Source organism: Mus caroli, unplaced genomic scaffold, assembly GCF_978045245.1.
Source record: "Mus caroli unplaced genomic scaffold, Mus_caroli_1 scaffold_4, whole genome shotgun sequence".
NCBI lineage: Eukaryota > Metazoa > Chordata > Mammalia > Rodentia > Muridae > Mus > Mus caroli.
Window position 1 is genome coordinate 104,100,779 of NW_028227259.1, and position 20,412 is coordinate 104,121,190.

Consider the following 20,412-nt stretch of genomic DNA (forward strand, 5'->3'; position numbering starts at 1 on the left):
GTGAACATATAAGGGTCTCAAGACTACTTCAGTTGCAGGCAGTGAGGGCCACCTGACAGCGCAGTTTGGACTCTCAGCGCCCAGGGTGGGAGAGCCATGAATTTGATGTCAGCGTGGGTTATATAGACCCAGTCTTTAAAAAGTGAGAACACAAGATGTAGCACAATGTTAGAGCGTTTGCCCAGAATGTGTGAGGCCCTGAGTTCAGTCCCCAACACACACACACACCTAGAAATTGTCAGGTGCCATCTAATATCTGGACCTTAGATCAGTTGTCCCAGGGGGTAGAAAATGTTTCGCTGAAGATAGGCTATAATACTCCTGTACAGAGTACTCCTAGTTTAGCACAGGAAAGGGGAACTAGACAACACAGAGAGAACAACGTGATATTTGGAGATTCCCAAGAACTTCATTGTGGCTAGGACACAGGATCTCTGTATGGGCTGGAGATGAAGCCAGAAAATTGGGCAGAGGTGGGTGTGGGTGTGTCCTAGGAAAACTGAGGAGCAATTCACGATGCACAAATGAAAGTACAGACAAGCTGGGCAGTGGGGGCGCCCCCTTTAATCCCAGCACATGGGAGGCGGAGGCAGGCGGATTTCTGAGTTCGAGGCCAGCCTGGTCTACAGAGTGAGTTCCAGGACAGCCAGGACTACACAGAGAAACCCTGTCTTGAAAAACCAAAAAACAAACAAAGTACAGACAAGGATCACTTGGTTACAGTGTGAAGGGTGAGTTGAAAGAGAAACAACCAACTAAGATGGTATGGTTATAGCTTATAAATAAATCCTAAGGCTCTGAGCTAAAGCAGCCATGGCAGGGGTGGGAAGAGCAGCAGATCCAGAAACTTAGTAAACGCCCTCTAGCATTGAGACCTGTTTGAGTGAAGTGCTGGGTGTAACTGTGCATAGGACGAGTCTCACAAAGAGCAGAGAGAGACTGTATAGAGAAGGATAGGATTTAGGGGACTCAGGGAATGCAAAAGGAAGGGTACATTGCAGTTTGAAACACACTAGATTGTATAGCTTGTTTAAATGTTAATACATTTTATATGTTTATTTTTCTGCCTTATTCTGAAAGTCAGAATATGCCCAGTACATCATGAGTATGTCTACTATCCAAAAGGCTGGGTGTGGCAGCTGAAATAGTAGAAGTGTATAAGGTTGCCCAGGACATGTGCAGGGAAAAGAAAGAAAGAAAGAAAGAAAGAAAGAAAGAAAGAAAGAAAGAAAGAAAGAAAGAAAGAAAGAAAGAGCAGTGAGCCCTGTTTAAGAAGAGTGAAGAGGTGGGCTAGACAACAGGAAGGTCACTGTCGGTCACACTGTGAGAACTTTGGAAGAAGTAGGGGAGGCAGAAGCCAGATTGCTTTGGGCCGAGAGAGGTGTGAGCCTTGATCAGAGGGACAGCCTCTTGCTTTGAGGGGATGGAGGGAGCGTGGGTGCGCAAGCATGCAGTTCAGCCTCCTTCTGATGTTCTTCTCTTTGCCAGTCCCTTCCACACTGGGATTCTTGCTGCAGTGCTTCTTAGCTGGACACAGACACTCCTGTGGCATCGTTCACTTCCAAAGCTCCTTCCCTTCGGAGTTGCATGGCCTGATAGCAGGCACGCAAACAAAACCAAATACACCCTCTACCGGTTTTCCTTCATGAGCCACCAGGCTTGAGTTTCCCTCTGGAGGCTCTCAGAGTGGAGACTGAGTCACCCTCCTCTCCTCTTCACGTCTGTTCCGCCATCACCTGTGTGTTCTGTCTCCTGAACACACCTGGATCCCAGATCTCTCTTCCTAAACCACTTGTTCATTCCAGCCCTGATTTCTTCTCACCAAGCTTACCGAGTGCCTCCTGAAGTGTCTTCCTCAAAGGCTGCTTCCACACTGCTGCTCAAGTGACCATTCCCCAACGTGCCTGCAATGCCTCTCCCCTCTGATGCATTCGGGCGTGAAGCAACAGTGCTCTCCTGTGATGCATTCAGAGTGAAGCAGTCACTCCTCCACTTGGCAGTCAGGCCCTCCCCACATGGATGGATGTTTCCACTGCTCTCTCCTTCCTTCATGCAATTGGGCCCAACCCTCTGCTGCCCTGAACTTCGCCCTCTTACCACAGCCCCCAAGGTGGCCTCTGTGCTTCTGGGACCTCTGCCTGGAAAGCACTGTTCTTCACTTTGGGGCAATGTAGTCTCATCGGTACTTTGAGACTTTTCTCATTTTTTCCTTGTCTCTATGCCTAGGCTAACTGGCATCTCTCCACCAAACAACTTAACCCAGATGAACTGCAATCTTCTTCTTGCCTGTCTCTGCCATCAAATTTCAGGAAAGGGAGTGTTTCAACTCTGTGTTCCTTCCTAATCGAATGCAAAGAACTCATAACACACTGTAAGGTCCCAACACACTCTATTAAGAGAAGTCGAAGGTTATCAGAGATCAAGTGGCCTCTCCCTTGAAACACACAGGAGGTAAGAACACAAGAGGGAAGAAGCAATCTGTGATCCAGACGTGGGTTACAGGTACAGATTGCCTGCTGTGTAAAAAGCCAACCACAGAGCACAAAGTACAGCTCTGGTAGGAGAGTGGTAAGGGACTGTTAGGATTAGAAAGGGTGCCATGGCTTCCCACAGTGCCAGAGACACTCATTCATTCTCTCTCCCCCTCTCTCCCTCTCTCTCTCCCCCCTCTCTCTCTGTCTCTCTGTCTCTGTCTCTGTCTCTCTCTCTCTCACACACACACACACAGAAAGAGAGAGAGAGTTTTTATTTGAAAAAAATTAGTACCAAACTTAATCACAAGAGCCAATGAGCTGTGTTCCAGGATTCCAAGGTCAGACTGAATTCTAGAAGTCACCTGCTCACTGTCTTCCTTCTTCCCGAAGCCCCCTGATGAGTCAGTGGATGATCCATAGCATATGAATTTCAGAAACACAGGAGTCCACTTCGTCACATACTCAGTCTCCTGCTGTCATTTTTTAGTCTTGCAGTGACACCATAATGTATATTATGCAGAAGAAACACTTGGGGGTGTAAAAGTGTGTTTTGTGACTAGTAGTGATGCGACAGAAATGTTGTATCCCTTTAATTTTTCAAGTGTCTCAGGCAAGTCTATCCTAGAAAATGTCTTCCTGGCACTTCAGGCAGCAGCAGTTACTGTCTACCATTCATCCATAGGCTCTGCTTGTCCATAACGGTTTCTACTTAAAGTGTTAGTTTGTGAAAAATTAAAAAGTTAACTAGGAGTGTGGCTATCCATGGTGTCTTAGGTAACTTTCAGATTCCTTTCGTGCTTTTAAAACAAAATAATGGGATTCCACTTAATGGACAATAAGGTATTCTGCATAACTAGAGCATCTTACATTTTTCCCCAAGGAATCACCTGCATAAGGAGTAGGCAGGTACAAGAGTTCCTGGCAAATATTAGTGTCTTAAAGAGAGATGAGTAGGATTGGTGAGATGGCTCAGTGGGTAGTGACCCTGCTGCCAGCCTAATGACCTGAGTTAGATCCCTGGCACCTAGAACCTCCCTAAAGGTAGATGGAGAGAGCCAACTCCCAAAAGGTGTCCTCTGAGTTCCACATGCGAGCCCCACAAGTAGCAGAATGCACCCCACAGATACCGGCAAAAAAGAAGGTTTAAGCATTGAGGGAACAATCATGGATAGCAATTTGATAAGTAAATAAAAGATATATGTTCTTAATCCATCAATAGGGTTTTTTTTAAGATTTATTTATTTATTTTATGTATATGAGTACATTGTAGCTGAACAGGTTGCAAACCTTTGTGTGGTTGTTGGAAATTGAATTTTTAGAACCTCTGCTCTCTCCAGTCAATCCCACTCACTCCAGTCAAGTCTACTCACTCAGTCCCTGCTCGCTCTGGCCCAAAGATATATTATTATACATAAGTACACTGTAGCTGTCTTCAGACACACCAGAAGAGGGCATCAGATCTCATTACAGTGGTTGTGAGCCACATGTGGTTGCTGGGCTTTAAACTCAGGACCTTCGGAAAAGTAGTCAGTGTTCTTACCTGCTGAGCCATCTTGCCAGCCCCAGTTTATTTATATACACCCTGGGATGTATATAATGTGTATGTAATTATATACACACTGGGATGAGAAGTCCCAGTGGATACAAACACTAGCTGTGTGAGTGCGAGGGCCTGAGTTCACATCCCCAGAACTCAGGTAAAAGCCACACTCCTAGCTGAGAACATCTGTAACTGTAGCACACCTGTGCACAGATGGGAGCGAGACAGGAGAGTCCTCGGAAGCTCACGCATACCTGACACATCCTATAGTGTCCACATCCACACAAATGAGCACGCAGACACATACAACTTAGAGTGTGTGTGTGTGTGTGTGTGTGTGTGTGTGTGTGTGTGTGCTGAGTGTATGTACGAGAATTGTATGCTTGCTTGTGTGCACTCAAAGGCCAGAGGAAAGCATCAAGTGTCCTACCACTGCACCTTATTCTTGTTGAGGCAAGGTCTCTCCCTGGGCTTGAAGTTTGCATTTTTCAGCCAGGCTGGCAGTTAGCATACTGTAGGGATCCCTCTTTCTTCCCCATTTCCTCCCCCACACCCCATATGGGCATACCTGGGATCATTCCTGGCTTCTTACGTGAGTGTTGAGATCTGAACTCTGGTCTTTGTGTTTACACACATGGTTTTGGCAGTGGAGCCATATCTCCAGTCCCAAAACATTTTACATATAGTTTTATTACATAACTGACATCAAAAAGACACTTGAGGGTGTTATGCCCTGATTCCGAGGGGAACCCGGGAGAGCTCAAGAACGGTAGAGTCCGCCTCTGTCCTGTGTAAGTCTTCTGTGTAAGTCAGACTCAGATTGAAAGCCTTCTCACAGCATAGGACAGGAGTGCAACCACAAGCTTGGGTGTCTTAGCACTTATATGTATAGCATTGTTAGAAATTCTTTGAATGCTTAGGGTGAAGGGGAGGGGAGGCGGGTGAGGTAAGTCATAATTCAGACAGGACACCATTTGGTAAGGCTGAATCGTGAGGCTGAGAGGGGGATTCTTCTGACTTAAAGATTGTCTTTTGTTGGGCAGTGCTGGCGCACGCCTTTAATCCCAGCAGAGGCAGAGGCAGAGGCAGAGGCAGAGGCAGAGGCAGAGGCAGAGGCAGAGGCAGAGGCAGAGGCAGAGGCAGAGGCAGAGGCAGAGGCAGGCAGATTTCTGAGTTCAAGACCAGCCTGGTCTACAGAGTGAGTTCCAGGACAGCCAGGGCTACACAGAGAAACCCTGTCTCAAAAAAACAAAACAAAGATTGTCTTTTATGGGGCTATCAGAACTAGTTTTATGGCTGACCATAACTGTCTGTGACCTCTGATCACCTTTCTTCTATGATTTAAACGTGGGACCCTAATCTCCTTTTTCCAATGACAGGCATCAGCTGCACCTGGGAAGAGCCCAGCCAGTTATCAGGGAGAGTGGTGCTCCAGTCTCAGCACCACAGGAGCTGGGGAGTTTTGTCATTTGTCTCACTCAATCTGGCACCCATGGCTCCTTGAGTCCTCTCGGAGCAGCCAGGGAGGGTGGGTGAAGAATCCCTGTGTTTGTTGCAGAGTGTGGGGAGCAGGAGTTGGGGAAAGCAGAACTTCTGAGGGAAACTGCAGAGGCAAGCCACCTGTGCCCCCACCACCCCACCCCACCGTGCTTGCTGTAGGAGAGAGCCTAGGGAGGAAGGGGGACTTGTGCGGGAGAGTGCAGAAGCAAGCCACCTGTATACCCCAAGAGTTTAGCTCACTTGACTAGGTCCTGGACTTGCTCCTCCAGGGGAGGGAAGAAAAAGAAAGAAAAGAAAAGATACTTGATTAGCTACTGCTGCCCAGCCTTGAAGCCTTACAGGATATCTGACTGTAAAGACAAGATTATCTAATGCAGCCTATATTTGCATACTAACATGTGCATGTGTGTAATATATTTTCCTTGAATTCACACAAGTATTGTATGGCATCTTACATAATCATGCGTAAGTCATACCACATAATTCTCTTGGGAAAAGGTTTCCTTAGTAAGCTAATCAGACGTTGGTAATTTTAGGAGGACACTGAGGAGGTCCTGCAGTCTTCTCCAAAATAAACGCTGACTTTTCTCCTAGGAAGCGGCTGCAAAGGTGCTTAGACAAGCGCTTCTGAAAGCTGAGCCAACGACCATCATTCAAATAGGAAGGTAAGTGCGCTCAGCCACCAGTCTTCTCTTAATCGGTCTACTTCCAGCTAATGAGTCTAAGGACGACATGAGAAGAGTTACAGGCATTGCACACACTACAGGCCAACCTCACAGGAAGGGAAACTGTGTGTGTGAAAGTGTGAAAGCGTGAATGAAATGATAGCTGTTGAGTTCAGGACAATGGCTGCCTATGCAAAGGGAAGGGAGGGTCATGCAACTGAAGAAGAGTATATGGACATCACTATAGGAAACGTCCTTGTTGAGCTGTGAGGCTAAAAGAGTGTTCTGTTATTCTGTTATTCTCAATGGCTTTTGGTATACCTAAAAAATTTCATTCATCAAAAAAAAAAAAGAAAGAAAGAAAAAGAAACAAACAAACTTCTACTTTAAGATGTATTTACTTACAGAAGTGGATGCTCACAGTCATCTATTGGATGGAACACAGGGCCCCTAATGAAGGAGCTAGAGAAAGTACCCAAGGAGCTGAAGGGGTCTGTAACCCTATATGAAGAACAACAATATGAACTAACCAGTACCTGCCCCCCCAGAGCTATGTCTCTAGTTGCATATGTAGCAGAGGATTGCCTAGTTGGCCATCAATGGGAAGAGAGGCCTTTGGTATTGCAAAGATCATATGCCCCAGTACAGGGGAATGCCAGGGCCAGGAAGCGGGAGTGGGTGGGTTGGGGAGCAGGGTGGGTGGAGGGTATAGGGGGCTTTGGGGATAGGATTTGAAATGTAAATGAAGAAAATATCTAATAAAAAATGCCTTAAAAAGATGTATTTACTAATACCAATAAAGAGAGTCATTGCTATTAAATTTTACTTGGGATATTTCATATATTCTAGACCAGTCTTAAAAAAACAGGCGGGCAAATTAAGAGCATTTGTTACTTTAGATTGCTCACCTGTTGTTGTTATTGTTATTGTTTGAGACAGGGTAGCCCAGGCTAACCTTGAACTCATGGAAATCCTCTTGCCTCAGCCTTCCAAGTGCTGGGATTACTAGTGAGGGTCACCATGCTAAGCTGGTCAGTAGGTCTGTCTGTCCTTTTTTTCTTTCCTTCCTTCCCTCCTCTTCTTCTTCTTTTTAATAAAAATGAGTTTCTTTTAGCTTGTCAAAAAAAACAAAAAACAAACAAAAAAACATAGTTACAAAGAACAAATCCAGGCCATGTGGCCCATGTGGTCCCAGCTACTCAAGGAGTTGCAGGTCACCTTGGAAACTTAGCAAAATCTATGTTAAACAAAATAAAAAGCCTATAGCTTTTGAAGTATTATAAGGTATTTCTCCCAACAGTAGCTGCCACCTATTCCTAAAAAGCAGCCTGCCCTGTCAGTCACCCCCTCCCTTCCTGAGATCAACCACCTGGGTCTGCAGAAGCATTTCCTAGTGGCCTTAGGACCTGAAAGGTTCTCAGTGACAGGCCAGCCCTGCCTGCTTCCAGTGTTATTCCTTTTACGTTCTTCAAACCTGCACATTCTCCTTCCATCCCTTTCCATACAGGTTATTGCTGTTAAAGAATTTAGAGTTCCTCATTGTCTAGGTTTGCTGACTTTTCAAACACAGATCCCCCGTGCTCCAAGCTGCCAGGTCCAGAGGCTCAGTCCTCAGCAAGACTGTTGGTGCTTGGTGGTGTTTAATACCTTGTTACATTTGCATCTGAGATGTCAGCAGCCATCTAGACTCAGTTCCTAGTGCCTGCAGCCTTCAGGGTCTTCCTCTTCCTCTCTTCTGTAGCCAATCAATCAGTGAGTCTTTGCCTCTCCCTTCCTAACATAACCAGCCACCATCATTTTTGTTCGGGCCACTAGACACAAAGTCATCTTTCTCTTTTTGTTTAATTTCTAATGATTGTTTCTTTGAAAGCTTTTGCTGAATAGCATCTGTACTTACACAAAACAACATGTGCTTCCAAACGAAACCCAGAGCAAGTTTCCTTCCAGGTCTAATCTTCATTTCTGATTTTCTCCACTCTGCTCTCTCCCCCTATAGATAGACAAGCACTGTGAACAAGGTGTGGGTTTATAATTTCCTTTTCTTTTTCTTTCTTTCCTACAAGGACTGCTTCTTTAGGAATTTCTTATGTAACAAATATAGGTATTCATACTTCTCTCATTGTAGCATGTGCGCGTGGGAGACTTTAACAAGCTTTTGTCAGCTAACATATGTTCTAGATACCAAGTATTTGCTTTTTTAAATGTTAAAAATAGCCTCCAGGTGTTATTAATAATATTCTAAGCATAAAGTTAAAATACTCCTTCATTTCACATCGGGTGTCAAGAGTCTTAAAAAACCACACTCTGAAGTAGATGGTGGAAGTGGCCATTCTTTTTTAATAAATTCTTTCAAGATCATTAAACATAAACCAGATATGGTCGCTTATGCCTGGAACCCCAGCACTGGGAAGAAGAGGGCAGGTGCATTGAGAGCGAGGGGCATCCTGGGTGACATATTTTATTCATGTAATCTATTTCTTGAATTTCTCATTGTCAGGTATATCCAATTTAATATTTGGTCAAGTCTGTTGCCTGTTAACCATTTGGAGACTCTGTGTCTTAGTCAGGGTTTCTATTCCTACACAAACATCAGGACCAAGAAGCAAGTTGAGAAGGAAAGGGTTTATTCAGCTCACACTTCCACATTGCTGTTCATCACCAAAGGAAGTCAGGACAGGAACTCACACAGGGCAGGAAGCAGGAGCTGATGCAGAGGCCATGGAGGAGTGCTGCTTACTCGCTTGCTTCCCCTGGCTTGCTCAGCTTGCTTTCTTACAGAACCCAGGACCACCAGCCCAGGGATGGAACGACCCACAGTGGGCCCTCCAACTTTGATCACTAATTAAGAAAATGCCTTACAGCTAGATCTCATGGAGGCATTTCCTCCTTTCTCTGTGATAACTCCACCTTGTGTCAAGTTGACACACAAAACCTGCCAGTTCACGCTGTATTCATAAAGACCGCAATCTGGGCACCAAGCAGTGAACAATGGAGGCGCTCCCCAAGAGCCTGGCAGCAGCCTAGAAGCTGACATTGTCAGGACAATGCATACTTCAGCAAACGGTTAACAGTTTCATTCTCCTTTCCCTGCTTGTCCTGTCCTCTAGACTACACGGCATTGGTAGTTCATAGCTTGAGAGTCTAAATTATCATATCGGAAAGCCAAGAAGTACTATAGCCACCTAACAGTGTATGGAAGTAGAAGTCAATGACAGGGTATTTTCTCCTTGGTCAGATGAGATTCAGACTTGTTATTTCACTTTCATTAAAGACATATCAAGTCTGTATAATAAATCCTATCAGATCATCACATTTCCCCTTTAGTGTGATTTCTTCACATTGATGCAACTTTAACTATATATAAATTGTGTACACTTTCAACTTAATGTAGTCTAGTTTTTGAAATATATAAAAGCTCTCCTGTAATCTCAGTACCTGGGAGACCGAGGCAAGAGGACTGCTCTGAGCTCAAGGCCACCTGAGCCACAAAGCAAGACTTTGACCTGAAAAACCAGAGAGTCGCCTGTCTTTCCAAGTGAAATGGTGCAGGCCTGTAACCCGAGCACTCTGGAAGCAGCACTGGCAAAGTCTGAGGTTAACCTGGGCTACACAGCAAGTAGAAAGGCAGCCTACATCGTGAAGTCTTGTCTCAAAAAAAAGTTACATATACATTATGTATATAGTTTTTGTACCATAGTGACTGCTTCTAAATGAAAAAGAAGTAATTCAGTGTATGGATAAGTAATTTCTTCAATATTATAAATAGATGTATTCTTTTCAAAGCTATGTCTACCATACTCTCTTTATTGATGGAATCACTTATTTGTGTGCTACAGACAATGGCTTGGATACTATGGCACCATCTGCATTTCTTAAAAAAGTAAGTAATGTTTACACTGTTGTGTTGACATTTTAAGTTACTGATGTTTCGAGGTCTCTGTCCTATAGTTCATTAGTAATGGTGTCTGTCACTTGCTTATCTGCCTCTAACTCTAAAGTGGGCACTACAGAGACCTTCCACTGAGACCTGTTAAAACATCTTGTTATACTTGCCTTCTTTTTAAACTTAAGAAATTAAACTACATTAGGACATAGACTTCACAAATAACTATATGCATGGGGAGGTCAGTGACCGAATATTTTAGAACAATATTTTAGAGACACTTCTGTTACAGTGTGTTATACTATATAAATAAATCAATTATAAGGGGTGAATGAAAATAAATATTATTTTTATTCTCTGAGAGTTACAAACATTCAATCATATTCACTTCCCACCCCCTCCAGCCAAGCCTAGATCCCCCAGCACATTCCACACAGGAAATATTGTTTTTAAATAAAGATATAGTATCTTTAGGGACAATTGTGACACAGTTGCCAGCAAGTATAAGTTATGGTAGAGTGAAACTTTTTATGTTTATACAAGGCTAACTGCAGTAGATAGTACTTTGCTCCAGATCTGCTCTCAGCCAATAGGAGAGCTCAGAAAAGGCAGGCTAAAGACATACTAGAGCTAAGCCACTCTTCTGGCAAGTGCTACAGTAGCTCCTTATTTTTATTTTATGTCTGTAAGTCTTTTGCCTGCATGTATACAAGTGCATCACATGGTACAGTCTCCATGGAGGTCAGAAGAGGGCACCAGGTCCCCTAGAACTGTGACTACAGATGGTTGAGGGCCACAGGGTGGGTGCTGGGAACTGAGCCTGGGTCCTCTGCAAGAGCAGCAAGTGCTCTTGGCTGCTGGGCATCTCTCCAGTCCCTGGTTCTTGTTTATAAAAGTACATGTTCCCAATCTTCAACTCTATATATTTGTAAATACGTAAGTAAGATAAATAGTTTAATAAAAATATTGACTCCATTAGGTCTGCTACAGTTACTAATAGTTATTGTCCATCACATTGTGCATATATTATATCTGCTCAGAGCACGTGTAACATTGCCACAGCTCCCACTGCAACTGTATATAAAGTCAGATGGTGTGGCCTGAAGATTGTCGCTCTCTGCATTGACAGTTGAGAGTTCAGCTAGGAGAGAAAAGCATTTAGTGATTTCACTGAATATTTGCCACATTTTTCCTCCTTGCCCAGCTTCACTGCCCTCTGAAAAGAAGGCAACACAAAACCGCTACCCAGGTCGTTTGCACCAGTATTTCTGAGAGATACAATGCTAAGAACAAACAGTTGTTGGGATTCTGTTCTGAGGTGCTGGAATATCTTATAACTTTCATTTGATGGGAAGGCAGGTTAGCATTGTTTTGTAATTTTTGAGTAGATTTTGAAGACAAGGACAGGAGAGAAAAATGAGAGCAAAACTTAGAAAATGTCACAAGTCTCAGATTTCCTTGTCCACACAGGGAAATACCTGTTCTCACTCTGTGTGATTGGATGTAACAGTGGAAGAAGGAAGTACCTACAGGCATACTATGTGACTCTCTGGTTTGTGCTAGCCTGTGCCACACACAGTGTTGATAAGTACCATGTCTTATAGCAGAAAGAATACCCTGCCACCAGATGCCACCAGAATGCCAGCAGTGCCTCACGTTTCTGCCATGCTTTGCTTCAATAGAACATTTACTCTGTTGTTCTGCACTTGGAGTTAGCCATACAGGTTACATATTTCCATTAATTTCCCCAGGTTAGTGATATTTTTACAAGAATTCCTTTGATGTCACAAGAACATTTTTTTCCTTCAAATGCACTTGCTACAGATTTTCAACAAATACTAGCACAGCACATGGTATGTACCTCAACTTGTATCCTAAGCTCATCAACACAACTGTGGAGTCGGTCTTAAGAGTGGGAGGGAAGGGTGAGAACTGTGTGTGAGGAGCTAAGGCTCACACTGGGGGTGTCCCAGAGCATCAGAGAACAGGCATGGTGTGCTGCCGCATCATTCACATTCTTCTATGCAGCCATTTCAGAGGGAAGGAATAAATACAAATATACAAATTGCTTATTTTAGTTTAAAAGTAAAAAGATAAACCAAAAACGTTTAACTGGCTGCCTGTCTGGGACTGGGAAGCAAAGAAGGGCTGAGCTGAGGCTGGAGAGGTGGCTCAGTGGTTAAAAGCACTGACTGCTCTTCCAGAGGTCCTGAGTTCAATTCCGAGCAACCACATGGTAGCTTATAACCATGGGATCCAATACCCTCTTCTGGTGTGTCTGAAGACAGCTACAGTGTACTCATATACATAAAATAAATAAATTTAAAAAAAAAAAAAGAAGGGCTGAGCTGTCAGAGAGAGACACTAGTTATCTGTATAAAACCTGTGTTGAAAATTTGACTTTTAAACCATGTAATTGTTTTGTATAATTAGAAAATACAGTTAAATTAGAATTTAAAACTAGTCCTTATTAGATGAAATAAGATGTCACTAAAGGGCAAACACTCTGTAATTCTGTTTCTATGAAGTACCAAGAATAATTAACTTGCTCAAGATGGAAAGTGGAGTGTAGCTGCAAAAGATGCAGAGAGGGGAGTGGGCGGCTGGAGTTGATCTGGAGGCTAATGGCCACCACATAGCTTCTGTGGATTGCCCCGGTTGTTGGTATGTTGATGTTAATTCTGGTTAACTTTTGGAAGCTGTGTTTTGTGCTTCTATATTTTCAGGTAATTTCTAACAGAGGTGGAGACTGGTTGTAGTCTCATAGCCAACTCAAGCTGTTTAGCATCGAGAGAGATGATATAGACTTGAGAGGATGGTTTTCAGATGGTATACAAGCTAAAACCAAGAAATAATTCAAATATAAAATTGTAAGCCTTTTAAGTTAAGATAGATGGTAGGGTGTTTTATCTAATTTGACAAAATTGATGGACTGGGTGTTAAGTGTATCTTATACTTTATAAATTACATAATTGTAATAGTTGTGCTCACTATATATCTGAGAGAAAAGAGCCTTTTAATTAAACAAAAAGGGAGAAATCTTGTGGCTTGTCCTGGTGCTGTTTGTATTTGGATGCTAATTCTGCTTCCTCAAGAGGGGCTGCCCTAACAAGGAGTGGATCAAGGATGTACTCGGGTGGTTTCAGTGAGCCTCCAACCTATTTTAACTGGTCAAATAAAGACTAGAGCCTGTGATTGGGCAGTGGAAGGGAAAGGTGGGACTGGAGGGTTTAGAGAGGGAGAAAAAGGAAGGAGGACAGACAGAGGAGGAGAGATGAAGATGGAGGAAGAGAAGGTGGAAGATGGAGCAGAACCACATGGCCTGGAAAAGCCACAGGTAGCAAGGGATCTCATAGCTGGGGAATAGAGTAGATCTGCCCAATCTAGGTGTGAGCTTATAAATATTATAACTGAGTTGTTTGTTCTGTGCATGGGCTTATTGAGGCTGGGGATTTACTTCAACACATAACAATGAAATGCACTTGTGCCACCAAATTACACACTTAACATTGTTACAGTGGTAAAGTTTTATGTCAAAATATGTGTCAAATAGTCTGAAGCAGTCATTTGAGTGTCTATTTCTAGTGGGATTACAGCCTAATGAAGGAGACCTAAAAGTACATTTTAAGACATTTATTTCCAAGAGTCACCCTGTTACTAATAATACTGGAATTGCTATTCTGAAACTGGTTTATATAGATATGTTAATTTGGTTAAGAGTCAAGAATCTAGCCAGAAGCTGGAAAGAACCCAGATGCCCCTCAACAGAGGAATGGATACAGAAAATGTGGTACATTTACACAATGGAGTACTACTCAGCTATTAAAAAGAATGAATTTATGAAATTCCTAGGCAAATGGATGGACCTGGAGGGTATCATCCTGAGTGAGGTAACCCAATCACAAAGGAACTCACACAATATGTACTCACTGATAAGTGGATATTAGCCCAGAAACTTAGGATACCCAAGATATAAGATACAATTTGCTAAACGCATGAAACTCAAGAAGAATGAAAACCAAAGTGTGGACACTTTGCCCCTTCTTAGAATTGGGAACAAAACACCCATGGAAGGAGTTACAGAGACAAAGTTTGGAGCTGAGACAAAAGGATGGACCATCTAGAACCTGCCATATCCAGGGTTCCATCCCATAATCAGCTTCCAAATGCTGACACGATTGGTTACACTAGCAAGATTTTGCTGAAAGGACCCAGATATAGCTGTCTCTTGTGAGACAATGCCGGGGCCTAGCAAACACAGAAGTGGATGCTCACAGTCAGCTATTGGGTGGATCACAGGGCCCCCAATGGAAGAGCTAGAGAAAGTACCCAAGGAGCTAAAGGGATCTGCAACCCTATAGGTGGAACAACATTATGAACTAACCAGTACCCCGGAGCTCTTGACTCTAGCTGCATATGTATCGAAAGATGGCCTAGTCGGCCATCACTGGAAAGAGAGGCCCATTGGACTTGCAAATTTTATATGCCCCAGTACAGGGGAACGCCAGGGCCAAAAAGTGGGAGTGGGTGGGTAGGGGAGTGGGTGGGAGGGTATGGGGGACTTTTGGGATAGCATTGGAAATGTAAATGAGGAAAATACCTAATAAAAAGTATTTAAAAAAAGTCAAGAATCTTAGCTATAAATATTCTTAGTTATAAAGAGAAAAATCAAAGAAACCAAGTGAAATCTTCCAAGTCTCCAAAGACAAAGAAATTTAAGTCTGTGCCTATCCACTTAATAAAACAAAGTGAGACACAGTGACCAACTCAACAGGAGTGAGCACATAAGTGAGAGATTATAGTTTCTAACTGTCACCCACCGAATGCAGTCCGGATGATCTTACTATAGGACAGAGGACACATAAACCAGAGCATGTTATCACGCCTGCAATAGCGAAGCAGTCAAAACCAGCCAAAGTCAGGAGCCAGTTGCCACTAGTCTGTGATGGAATAATTCACACACCGGAGACAACATAAGTATGTTCAGTTCCAGGATTCCTAGATGGTACCAAAGTGGGGGCACCTCTCACCAGCCAGCTTTGGAAGACATGAGCACTGTCTCTCATTGGCCTAAAAGCTTAAAGGCAGGACAGGGGCAAGCACTCACTTTGACTTTCTATATGGCCTCTACCTCAAAGGAAGCAAACGGAAGCAATTTGAATGGGTCAAATTGTATTTTTCCTTTTTCTTGTTTTTTTGGTGGGTAGGAGTTAGTTTGTTTGCATTGTTTGAGACAGGGTCTTGCTCTGTAGCCTAGGCTGTCCTCAGACTTGTGGCAGAAGGTGCTCTTGCCTTGTCACACACACTAAGATCACACAAATGAGCCAACATGCGCAGCTAAATTAGCTATGCTACATTTTTCTTCATGGATCTATTCCAGCTAGTTAATGATGGAGTGCTGATACTGTTTTACCATCCTTAACAAAATAATGGACCTATATAATTATTATTATCACTAAATGTCTGGACCCCCCCCCCCAGCCTGAGCAGTTACAGACAGTTGTGGCCTCTATCAGAGGAACAGTCAGGTTTTTTTTTTCTTTAAGGGTGTGACTCCTGTTGGGTGGAGCGATCCAGGTAAATGGTCACACAGCCATGGACAGCCAGACTGGACTAGTGGGTTAGAAAATAGAGAACATGAAGCTTGCTGAGTGAGGACGTAGGAGTTATATATGAGAGGAGTAGAGAATGAACACAGTCAAAATATTGTGGATGGAATTCTCAAAGGATTAATAAAAACATTCTGTTCAAGAAATGATCAGCGAAGCCGGACGTGGTGGCGCACGCCTTTAATCCCAGCACTCGGGAGGCAGAGGCAGGCAGATTTCTGAGTTCGAGGCCAGCCTGGTCTACAAAGTGAGCTCCAGGACAGAGAGAGCTATAAAGAGAAACCCTGTCTCAAAAACCCAAAGAAGGGCTGGTGAGATGGCTCAGTGGGTAAGAGCACCCAACTGCTCTTCCGAAGGTCCGGAGTTCAAATCCCAGCAACCACATGGTGGCTTACAACCATCTGTAACGAGATCTGACTCCCTCTTCTGGTGTGTCTGAAGACAGCTACAGTGTACTTACATATAATAAATAAATAAATCTTTAAAAAAAAAAAACCCAAAGGGAAAAAAAAAAGAAAAGAAAAGAAATGATCAGAAACAAGGAAAAAGCTGATCAGGAACTTAATCATTTAAAAGATGGGTCTGAAATACCCAACCCCACTGGTTTTTGCATTGTCTTTTTTTTTTTCTTTTTAACAGTTATTTCATTTCTTTTTATTTATGATATGCGTCTGTACCTATGAACGCCCATGAATGCAATGTCCATGGAGACCAGAAGAGGGCACTGGATCCCATGATCTGGAATGTAAGGCAGATGGGAGCTGCCCAGTGTAGATGCTGGGATCAGAGCAGAGGTCTTCTACAGCAGCAGCAAGCACTAACCCGACAACTGGGCCATCTCTCCAGATCCCCCATTTCTTTTACCTGGAACAGATCACAAATGTCTTTGTCACTATTGCTCAGGGGGAATGCTTATCTCCGTATCATTCCAGTTTAGTGTGTGCTGCCAAAGCAGATGCCTCAGTAGTCCTTCTTAAGTTTAAAAAAAGAGACCATCAGCTGGTGTGGTGGACACACCTTTAATCCCAGCACTCTGGAGGCAGAGGCCAGCCGGAACCCTGGGGAGGGAGGAGGGAGGGAATATCACCAGTCTGATAGGACAGAAGCACACAGCACACATCTGAACACTCTCTCAGAAACACCAAGCCTGACTCTGAAGCAGTTTCACATCCTTTTCTAATTCCCTGGAAATAGAGCGGTTGACATGCACAGTTAAATACATTTAAGTGTGGGTAACAAAGGTAAGATAGGATAGCCATGACAGGTAGTATGGCATAGAAAAGAACCCATAGACTAAATGAAGCTGAAGAAATGTGTCCATCCAAACCAGCATGCACCTGTGGACGCTGGCATCCCAGGAGAAGAACCATGGCTTGCTTTTGAGACGTTTGTCTGAAATGGAGATATTAGGTAAATGACAATGAACTGTTTAGATGGTGCTGTGGTTCTGTTTTCTGGGAAATGAGGCTATGTCTTATAGAGAGTAAAACTGTAAAGCCTGCCTTCTCAGGTTGAAACACAACAGCACGCTCCGGGAGGGTGCAGCAGAGGGGAGACGAGTTTGGTCACATGTGTGCACTGCTGAAACTACAAAATATATATTTAAAAAAGAAAAAAAAACTTTTATTTCAGCTTTTGAATGGCCAGACCCTTATTTTTATGCTCTCAAGTCACCCTTTAAAAGATCTCCTCTGCTCATTTTAATATGTTTGTCAGTTCTTTGAACAATTCCATACATGAATTCAGTGTCTTTTGATTATATTCCTCCCCCACCCCATCCCATAATTCCTCTCTCATCAGCCTCTGCCACCCTCGACTTCACTCTCAACTCCACCTTCATACAAAAGGTATTATAGTTTTGTCTTGTGGGCATTTGATTTCATCTTTTTAATAAGTTGTTCTCATGTAGCTGCCCTGTCCAGTGCTCCACTCACCTCTGCTTCCCAACGCTGGAGCAGGGACAGGGTGGGGGGCATAGCCAGTGCAAGGGGCAGGGAAGAAAACAGGAGACATGCAAACTGGGAGGGAGAGCTAAAATGTTCGCATCTTTGTTTGCAGGTTACATGATTGTGCAAGAAATCAAAAAGAATTAGCCAAAATATCCTTGGACCTAAAAGCATTTATAGCAAGGTTACAAAACACTAAAAAGTCAGCTAGAAACAGGCAAGTGGAGTTAAATTTAAGAACAATATCACTTACATTTGCACCCAAAATTTAAATGCTTTTATAAAATTTAACAGAGAAAGTGTAAAAAATCCTATACAAAATTTTTTAAATGAAAGAAATTTAGCAATTACACAGAGAGAAACTCTGTATTAAAAGAAAGAAAAATGAGGCTGGAGAGATGGCTCGGTGGTTAAGAGCACTGACTGCTCTTCTAGAGTCCTTAGTTCAATTCCCAGCAACCACATGGTGGCTCACAACCATCTGTAATGAGACCTGATGCCTTCTTCTGGAGTGTCTGAAGACAGCGACAGTGTACTCACATACATACAATAAATAAACAAATCTTTTTAAAAACAAAAGAACAAAACCTAGTAAGTAGACATGTTTATAACCACAGCTCCGGAGGAGCCAACACCCCCTTCTGGCCTCCACAAGTGATGTATCAGCTTGGCTTTGGAAACCTGACTGGAGGATGAAGGAATGAAGAATGAAGGAATGAAGGAATGAAGGAATGAAGAAAGGACAGGCACACAGATGGGCTTACAGAAAAGCTGGGATCAGGTGGGCCATACTCTCTGGATGGAGTGCCACCAACTAAACACAGCCCAGAACCTCAGTGAGGTTACAAGGAGGAGGAGGTGGAGGAAGAGGAAGAGGTGGCTAATCTCAGGAGGAGGTGTCTGTAGGGGGCTGTGTTAGGCTGTAAACATAAGGAAGAGGAAGCTGCAGTATTTACACAGTGGTCCACCTCCTGTAAATACTCACACTTGGACCAGAGGAAGGCTTTGCTGGTTCCCTGGGGTCTGACGCTTCCTCTGCTCCTTACACATTCTCTCAAGGTCTCCCCTGCTTCCCACACACGGGCATGCATACACTTGCACATAATCTGCAGGCACACACATACACATAAATGTTTTAAGGCAGCTGGAGAGGTAGCTCAGAGGTGGCTTGTGCAGAGGACTTGGGTTCAGTTCCCACCACCACATAGTGGCTTACAACTGTCAGTAACTCTGGTTCCAAAGGATCCTGCACACTCTTCTCGTCTCCCTGGACACTAGGCATTTGTATGGTCCACATACAGCCAAAATACGCAAAACATGCATACTCATAATATAAACAAATATTTAAAATAAAATGATAATAGATGTATCTTCAAAATATAAAAAGAACTCTTAGGAATAAGAAGCAACTAGATGAAGATGAGCAAAAAATATTCAGCAGACATCTGAACAAAAAACATGAAGCCATGGAAGCCTTCTACTCTGCAACCCATACTTCATTAATAAGTTGCAAACTACCAAGGAAACACTACTAGACAATTACTAAAAGAACTTTTAAATATTGACATTACCAAATGCCAGCAAAGATGTGGAGCAATGGAAGCAGGCTGGTGGAATGCAAGTACAGCCATGTGGATACAAAGTTTGGCTGTTCCTTAAAAAACTAAACATTCAAGGCCTGGAGAGATGGCTCAGTGGTTAGGGGCACTAGCTGCTCTTCCAGAGATCTAAGTTCAATTCCTGGTGTCCACATTGGGTGACTCAGAACACCTGTAACTCCACTCCAGGAAATCCAAAGCCGCCCTTTGGTCTCCAGGCACTCCTGCACACCAACTGCATAGTCACAGAATACACATGCACATGAGTGAAGAGACATCTTAGCCTTGAAGCTAGTGAGATGGCTCAGCAGATAAAAGACAGCTGCTTCCAACCTGAGCACCTGAGTTCCATTCCCCAGGGTCTCCACTCCAGAGGAGAAGATCGACCCCTGGAAGCTGTCTCTTGACTTCCACGCTCATGCTTTGGCAGCATGCTCTCCCTAAGAAACTAATCAATAAATATAATTTTAAAAAATAAACAATTCTTCCTGACATTTTACCAAATAACTTGAAAATATCACTACACCAAAACCTATATGTGGATGTTTCTGACAGTTCTCTTTATGATTGCATACACTGGAGACAATCAAGATGCCCTTCAGTAGACGACTGGAAAAACACTCATGGAACATCCAAACAAGGTGCTGTTGTTCACATGTGAGTTATCTAGCCACAGGAGAGCCATGTAAGGACTCCCTCGTCACATGGCAGACTAGAGACTGGTTCTGTGTGAGCCAGTGGAGAGGAGAGTCCAAATGGGGAAAGATGGGCTTCATCCCAAAGAAAGTTATAAAGAATAAAAATCCAAAAAGGAAGTCGGAGATACCAGAAAGGAACAGAAAACACACAGGACACAGAGAAGGTAAGCTGGGTAAGACTGGTGGTCATGAGTGCCCACGGCCTCACCAGCCTTTGCTCCAGCTGTGGGCTGTCGAGGCAGGCAGAACCCTGGCAGGAGTTAGCAGCAGATCATTCCCACTCGGTCACACTGTGTGCTTCATGGAACAGCGTCTGTGGGACACCTTGTGAGCAAATCAATTGTTTAAAGTGAGCTTCCATGAGGGCCTAGGACAAGCACAAGGTGAGGCACCTCAGCTCGACCCTCGACATCCTCTACATGAGGGGGAGGCCCATAGAGGCAGCTGTGGGGAAGAGGAGGGCTAAGCACTGACTGACAGAGAGCACAGGCAGCAGGAG

General features: G+C 43.6%; 1 protein-coding gene across 1 annotated transcript in view; it reads left to right on the forward strand.

The window, feature by feature from the left end:
• The window catches only part of LOC147005301 (uncharacterized), a 43,756-nt gene that overhangs the window by 404 nt on the left and 22,940 nt on the right, over positions 1–20,412 (forward strand). The window contains exons 2-4 of the mRNA XM_085836893.1: positions 6,109–6,179; positions 9,963–10,059; positions 11,814–11,915. Coding sequence (XP_085693019.1) covers positions 6,109–6,179; positions 9,963–10,059; positions 11,814–11,915 — 270 coding nt within the window. The remainder of the gene's footprint in view (positions 1–6,108; positions 6,180–9,962; positions 10,060–11,813; positions 11,916–20,412) is intronic.